This window comes from Condylura cristata, unplaced genomic scaffold (genome assembly GCF_000260355.1).
Source record: "Condylura cristata isolate star-nosed mole 26May11 unplaced genomic scaffold, ConCri1.0 scaffold00040, whole genome shotgun sequence".
Classification (NCBI taxonomy): Eukaryota; Metazoa; Chordata; class Mammalia; order Eulipotyphla; family Talpidae; genus Condylura; species Condylura cristata.
The window spans coordinates 3,721,684-3,728,797 of record NW_004567141.1 but is presented as its reverse complement, the minus strand read 5'-3'; the positions used below and the strand labels follow the sequence as shown (position 1 = coordinate 3,728,797).

General features: G+C 56.0%; 2 protein-coding genes across 5 annotated transcripts in view; both read right to left on the bottom strand.

The window, feature by feature from the left end:
• Positions 1 to 2,986, bottom strand: part of ATP8B2 (ATPase, aminophospholipid transporter, class I, type 8B, member 2) — a 19,679-nt gene extending 16,693 nt beyond the window's left edge. For 2 of the 4 annotated variants that reach the window (XM_012733358.1, XM_004693767.2), the window contains exons 1-2: positions 2,827 to 2,986; positions 482 to 549 (exon numbers count right to left, since the gene is read on the bottom strand). Coding sequence is in view for 2 of the 4 variants with exons in the window: in XM_004693767.2 (XP_004693824.1) it covers positions 482 to 512 (31 nt within the window). In the remaining 2 variants the exon portion in view is untranslated. Of the gene's footprint in view, positions 1 to 481; positions 550 to 1,366; positions 1,433 to 2,826 lie in introns of those variants that run through there. The other 2 variants (XM_012733360.1, XM_012733361.1) reach the window with 1 other exon arrangement.
• Positions 2,987 to 3,839: 853 nt separating this feature from the next.
• AQP10 (aquaporin 10) lies at positions 3,840 to 6,561 on the bottom strand. The gene is made up of 6 exons (XM_004693635.2): positions 6,457 to 6,561; positions 5,958 to 6,084; positions 5,371 to 5,508; positions 5,147 to 5,265; positions 4,713 to 4,930; positions 3,840 to 4,285 (listed from the first exon to the last, which is right to left on the bottom strand). The coding sequence occupies exons 1-6, from the start codon at positions 6,559 to 6,561 to the stop codon at positions 4,105 to 4,107; spliced, it is 888 nt and encodes a 295-aa protein (XP_004693692.1). The 3' UTR covers positions 3,840 to 4,104.
• Positions 6,562 to 7,114: the final 553 nt, after the last annotated feature.

The following is a 7,114-nucleotide window of genomic DNA, read 5'->3' as shown; positions in this document are numbered from 1 at the left end:
CCCGCGACTGCAGGGGCAGCGCCTGCCAGCGCCGCGTAGGCGAAAGCCAGCGCCGAGCCCCGCCTCCCCCCGCCGGCCAATGCGGGCGAGGGGACAACCAGCGTTGTCGGGGACAACCGGTTTCATACCACCCCACCCCCACCGCAGGAAAACCTGGAGGACCCAGGGAATGGAAAAATGAGGAGAGAAAGGGGATCGGGAGGTGGGAGGACAGAGGAGAGAAGATGGGGACACAGGTCCCTGGCAGAGAACGGGAGCTTGGGTTTTGGGGGCCAGGGGCAGGTACCTGGCCAGCGGATAAAGCACCCCCCACCCAGAGATCCAGAGGAAGAAATGGGATGCCGGTGACGGCCCCAGGATAAGCAGGGGTTTCCATCTCCCCTTCTGCAGACTCTTTACCAGTCATCCCTCTTCCTTCTGCGTTTTGAGCCATAACACCCATTTTTGACAGTCCCAGGGATCTCCCACTCCTGCCTCTTACCTGGGGGGCGCTTTTTTGCACACAGTGCCATCTCACCCAGCAAGGTCCCAGCAATCCCATGGGAGACCCTGAGGAAGGTGACATATGCATGAAGTTAGGAAACTAAGGGCCACTCTTTACTCCCTTCCTCGGGCTCCTCTCCCGTTTCAGACACAGCCCCTCCACCAGGTTCAACACCAACACGCAGCTCTTACTGCCTTGATGGGTCCCTGAAAGGGGGCCTTCCCACCCCGTCCCATGCCTCCACCTTAGATAACATGGAGGGACTACAAGAAAAGAAGAACTACAAGGAAAAGAAAGGGGCAGAGGGAAAAGACCAGATATTGACAAGGGGGCACAGTTCTCAAGGTACCCAATCAGGGACAACAGCTGCCATCATGTGCCCTCCCAGTGGCAGTGAGTGGTGCCTGTTTACTGGAAAGCAGAATTTCCACCCCAAGGGTGGGGTTGAGGGAACACGTGCCAGGAAACACCTGGCAGAGCATCAGGAAACAGGGTGGGCAGGCTAAAAATGCTTATAACCCCTTCCACCCTCCACCCCCTGCACTACTGGGGTTTGAGTTATCACCTCCTCCAGAGGAGCATATTGGAGGTATGGCCTTCACTTCCTGCAGACAGTAGTCCCCAAACGACTTCCTCTCCTGGACCAGCAAAGGGGTCTTCCCACCCCTAATGGGGCATCACCCTCCCTCCCACAAGCCGAGTTCAGACAGTATGACACTGAATGCAGGCACAGGAAAGCATTAGCCAAAGGGCTCTTGGCTTCCTTCCATCTTCCCAAGTCCTTCCAGTCACATAAAGAGGTAAAGACCTGGCCCACAAGACAGGGTCACAGCCTTCCCCAGTCTTGCCCAAAGGAAACTGGCAGCCAGGTCCTCCAGTCACCTCCTTTCTTTGTCTGGGTAGAAAGCCTTCCTCCTCCTCCTCCTCCACCTCTTCCATGGTTCTCCTGCCTCCAGCACACTGGGCACACCCTGTCAGCCTGTCAGACCCAAGAGATACTAATTGCCTGTCTGCCCAGCCTCTATAATTACAGACTCTGGCCACAGCCCCGTCACCCACACCAATTCTCCCTCCACTAATTCAGACTGTCCTGCTGAACCCCATATGAGGCAGGACCAAAAGCCAGAGTGTTCTTCCTCCTTGACCCTCCCCAACCCTGGCAGCCAAGGGTGCCTGGCTCAGGAAGGAAAACCTCATCCACATTTTAGAGATGCCAAGTCCTCCTCCAGGGCCCCCAGCCAGGGTCTCCACCCAGTCTAGAGTATGAGTCATTGGAGGGTGGGGAGTAGAGGGAGAGGTTAAAGAAGAGGATGTAAGGGTGGGCATCACACGTTCCATTGCCAGCCCCACCCTCAGCGAGGGAGGCAATCAAGAGACACTATCACCCGAGATCTGAGTCCACTGAAAGGGTTAATGAAGGAGCTTTTAGGGCTCAGGAATCTGGACACCGACCAGGAAAGTTGTTTTACCTCTAAGACCCTGGGGAAGACTAAAAGTTGGCTTGGCCCCACACTTCATCCCCTTTGGGGGCCCGTAACAGGCAAGAAAAGGGGGGAGGAGAACCTGGGAACACTTCTTCCCAGTCTCACACTGCCTGAGTTTTCTGAACCAGGCAGGCCCGTCAGCCACGTCGCCCGGCCCCAGCCCCCTTTACAGCCACATTTGGGATAAAAATAGCCAGCCCTCGGAAGGAGGCAAAGATCCTCAGAGGAAAACGGCTCCACCTCCAGGCCTGGTCGGGCGGTGGTCCCCTTCCGACCAAAAGAAGGTAGAACTGATCCCCACTTTTTGGAGGCGGCTGGCAGGGAGATTGAGAGCAGGTCGGAAAACAGGAGGACATGGAATTCGAGACCCCCAGATCACTCGTGACCAACAAGACCACCTTCCATCGCCAAGCGCAGGACCTAGGACTCCCGGGCTGTGACCTCTCCTCGCACCGCCCTGGGTCTTGCGGGAGCAGAGACCTCACCCCACAGAGACAAAGCCGACCAGCGCAGCTCCCCTCCCCAGGCACCCCAGCCCTCGGATCCAGGCCACTCCTCTGCCCGACAACTCGGGGAATTCTCTCTTCACCGCTCCATATGCCCCAAATACTTCTCCAGCGCCCCTTCACCATCCTTCCATACTGTGGGCTGCCTCCTGATCTCCCCCATCCTCAGGCACCCCGACACCCTCTTCTCTCCAATCGTCTATTGCCCCTGCTCCGCCTCAGCGCAGTTCTTGATCTCTGCCCGGGGTCTCCACCCGCGCGGCCCCTCCAGCCCCGAGGCCGCGGCCCCATCTCCCGGTGCCCTCCCGGCCGCGCCAAGGTTCGGGGCGCCCACGGTCTGGCTTCGCCTTACCTCAGCGCTCCGCGCCCGGCGCCCGCCCCGGAGGCCCCGTCCAGCCCATGCCGGGGGCTGCGGCGGGGGGCGCTCGGCTCACTCCCCGCAGCTGTAGCCCCCCGAGCTGCAGCCCCGCTCCCCCCGGGGCCTCAGCCCGCTACTTTGTGTCAGTTTCAGCCACGGCGGGGCGGAAGTGACGGAGGTGGCAGGAGAGGGCGGGGGGCGGGAGGGGGTTTTGGGGCAGGAGAGGGCGGGGGGCGGGAGGGGGTTTTGGGGAGGGGTGAGGAGAGGGGAGGGGGAAGTGCGCACCGCCATCTTTGTGCGGGGCAGCGGGAGGGTCTTAACTCCTCGGGTGCTGAGCGCTGCCAGCCAGGTCCCCCGCCACACCTACTTCCAGAGCCATTCCACATTAAAGATAAATAAATAAATCTGGACGCTAGAGATCGCTGAGATGTTTTTTATTCGGAAAAAAAAAAAGGGAACCGGAGAAGGCTGCCTTCTCTGCAAGTCTCCTTCAGGGAGGGCCGAGAGAGGTGGGGAAGCGAGGAACCACGAGAATTTTCCTCAGAGCTAATTTCCTATATCCAGACACTGATTCCCCACTGAGCTCTGATTCCCCACCTTTCTCCACCTCCTGGCTCATTTCTGTTTCACCCTCTCCTGAATGACATAGCCGGAATTTCTAGAGATTAGGTAGTGTCTCAACCTCTCCGAGCTGTCCCTCTCTCCGGATGCTTGAATGAGTTTGTCCCACCGCCCGCCATCTCTTTCCCTCCCTGCCCACTGACTGCCAAACCACCGGGGGGGAGGCAGATTCTCCTCCCTAACCTCTACTGTAGGTGGCTAAATCCGGGGAGCACCCCACTGAGAGTAGAGACGAGCGACGCAGAGGCTACAAGAGTTGAAGTGTCGGGCAGGAGGTAACCAAGCTTTGGAAGAAACCCCCAAGGTTATGTCGCGGGTGGCCGAGGCCACCCAGACGATTCCTGCAGCCTTCCCAGTGCCGCGGCCAAGGTGAGCACCCTCTGGCGGCTACTTCGTGAAACTACGTTCTTGGAGGCTCTTTGGCTGGAAAAACCTAAGGGGAGGAAGAGCCAGGCCCACATCCCCACCCCCTTATCCTCCTCCAGTTCTCCCAGAGCAGGCATCCTCCCCAGTTTAGGAGAGCCAATGCCTTCATGAGTGAACAGAGAAGCTGTCCAGGACCCTGTGTACTAGTAAGGAGAAAGAACGGCTTGTCAGTCCAGTGTCGGTGAGGGCGTGACGGCCATCAGAATCATAGCTTACACCCGGCTTTTAGGTGGAGGCAGGAGTCTCCAACTCCGAGCTCTTACGTGGGACACACTCTATATTATCCTGAGTTGGCTCTGAGTCCTCAGGGTGGTGCATAGCCACCAGCAGCTGGTATGCAGCTGTGCCAAGCGTGGCTCCCACCAGAGGGGCTGTCACAGGTACCCACCACCAGCCATTACCAGCGCTGCAAGAGACAGACAAAAGGAAGATTATCAGGGTGACTCCCCTAGCCTTCAGTGGGGAAAGGTGGGAAGCAGAAACAAGAGAGCTCCCTAAAGTAGTTCCTGGGGTGTTGGATGCCAGGAAAGTGTCTTTTAACCAAACCACGGCATTTAGAGAGGAGATCCCAGGAGAGCTTGGTCCACTCTCTTGCCTTAAGGAATTATCTGGATGTATCCACTTTACCCCGGCCATGATGACAAAAAGGTAACATGACATGCCCTAGAACACAATATTTACATCTTACGGTTTCAATGAAAAGAGTGGGTGGGTAGGTCAGGGCTGAGAGGAGAGACAGGATCTAAAAGCCAAGAGGACTATGTGAGAGAAGCGAGGTGGAGCCCAGAGACCCAGCCCTTAGCAGAAAGAAACGAGCGGAGGTCACTTCTCACCTAAAGACTTCAGGCCCCCAGCCAGCCACATAGGTGAAGAGCCGTGGGCCCAGGTCCCGGGCAGGATTGAGTGGGAACCCACAGTTGGCACCCATGGACAGCCCGATGGCCAGAATCAGCAGCCCCACCACCACGGGCTCCAGACCTGCAGGCACTCTGTTGTTCCGTGAGTCCACGATTGCCAAGATCCCCACCAGCAGCATCCCGGTGCCCAGAACCTTAGAGTTGACAAAGGCAGGGGGTTCAGCCCTCTCTCCTGCGAATATTCCACCCCATCACCCCCTGTCATCTGACTGTCCAACACAGGCAGCTGGGGGTGAGGGTGTGTGCAAAAATAGACAAGTCCACGTCCCACCCAGGGCCCAAACAACAGCTGGAGGTCCAGAGAACAGGGGGAAGGTTGGAGCTCTCCCTCTTCTCTCCCTCACACCTACCTGGTCCAGGAAGCCATTTCTCAGGGTCAGATAAGGGGCAGGGTAGGTGGCAAAGATGGATGCTGTCTCCTTGGGACCTGTCACTGTTAGGTTGCCACCTGTATAGTTCTGTAGGGCATCTGCAGGGGAAAGGGATACCCTGGATTTCCATCTTTGCTCATTCAAACCATCCCAAAGCACTCTAGCCCACACACTGATGCCCCCCACCCTGTCCCCTCTGTTACCATAGTAGAGAGCATAGGTTACTCCAGAGGCGCAGAAAGCAGACAACAGCTGCACAAAACAGTAAACTGGGAGCTTAGCCCAGGAGAGGCGTCCCAGGAGGCACATGGCCAGGGAGAAGGCAGGATTCAGATGAGCCCCTTCAAGAAGAGAAAACCAATATCCATCAAATGTTGCTACCAGACACTGCTACCAGGCGACACTGTCACTCCTCCCCGCCACTCTTAAGGCAGATAGTATTCCTACTGTTCCCATGGAGGTTATACAGTTAAACCAAGTCTCGAACCAGTCTGTCTGCTCAGGTGCATCAATGCAGGCCCAGAGAAGGTTTTGGGTGGGGAACACAAAAGGATAGTGCCTACTTTGTGCCATGCCATACATCTCTATCTAGGACGCGGACTGGGAGATACAGAAAGGGAGGGGCTGGATTGGGCCAAAGCATATCTCAGTCCAGTCCAGAGGACTATTGGAGCTCATGGAGATAATGACATGAGTCACCAAAGAAACTGCCTTTCCAACATCACCACACTCACATGGCCCAACATTCCCACCCTGTACCCCCTCTGCTGACCGACCCCACTTTCCTCACCTGAAACAGTGCCACTCACATAAGAGGCTATCACAACGGCAAGAGCGCCGGCCAGATAGTTGGTGAAGAAGTTGCCTTTGGTTTCTTCACTGGTAACTGTCTGGGCCACAGCTCCCTGGGTGATGAGCTGATGGGAAAAGGGGAGATGAGGAACAGGGAACCCAGGGAGAGGGAACCCCGTGGACCAGTAAAGGAGAGAGAGGAAGAAACCGAGAGATCAGTGAGGCAAGGGGAGCTGCCAGGGAGCTGTACCTACGGGAGCAATCAGTAAAGAAGGGAGAAATGCAGAAAATGGGAAGGAGAAACATAGAAGAGTAAAGAAAGGGAGGAAGGGTGAGAGGTGGAAAGGATCAAGAATGAAAAGGAGGGCGCAGGAGCATCTAGAGGAGCTCAGAGGGGAGAGAGAAGTGAGGAGAGCTGTGGGGAATGGGACACCACACAGGAGAGAGGAACCTCACAGCCACCTCCCTTCTTTCCTTCCCCCATTCACCCTGCCTACCAAGAGCACAAATACACCGAGGAATTCTGCCAGGCACTGACGAGCCAGGAGGCTTGGGATCCGGAGCCAGCCCTTGATTTCAGCCAGGAGTCGAGAGTAGGCCATAGCGAAGGAAGATACTTGTCCCTTAGTCACACTCCCTCCGTCTGCACCGGCACAGTGCTGTAGCTCAGAGACAGCCAGCCAGAGGCAAAGATAAGGAAAAGACTTTAAACCAATTAGCTCAGCTCCTGTACAGCAACTAGTGTATGTCTAAAAAAAAAAAAAAAAAAAGCTAGGGAGGCTGGAGGCAGCAGAGAGTGCCCCCCCTTGCTGTGGGTCACCAGACTCTTCCTCCTGGTCTCCTACCCCTTTGCTCCCCGAGAAGGCTCTTCCTATGCAGAGAGGGTAGAAGTATCCTGCTTCCTCCACTTCAGTTCTTTGGGTCCCTGAGGCAATTGCGCAAAGTAGCAGTGTTGCTCTCAGTCCAGATCTGCTAGTTTTGAAGTCCACATTTTCGCCACATAACTAACTGGCTGTAAATCACTTTTGTAGAAGGGGACATCCAAAAGGATATCATGAAATACGAAAAAATAATAGCCAAATGTAAAGTATTCTGATCCAGTTAAAATGCACATGTACACTAGAAATTAATCACTTATCAGCATGCAGAGTTGGT

Coding starts and splice junctions, on each gene's coding strand:
- AQP10 (XM_004693635.2), bottom strand. CDS start 6,561: ATGGCCTACTCTCGACTCCTGGCTGAAATCAAGGGCTGGCTCCGGATC. Junction 5,266..5,370: donor AACCTATGCTCTCTACTATG/GTAACAGAGGGG, acceptor TTTCCCCTGCAG/ATGCCCTACAGAACTATACA. Junction 4,286..4,712: donor TGGGGGCCTGAAGTCTTTAG/GTGAGAAGTGAC, acceptor TGTCTCTTGCAG/CGCTGGTAATGGCTGGTGGT.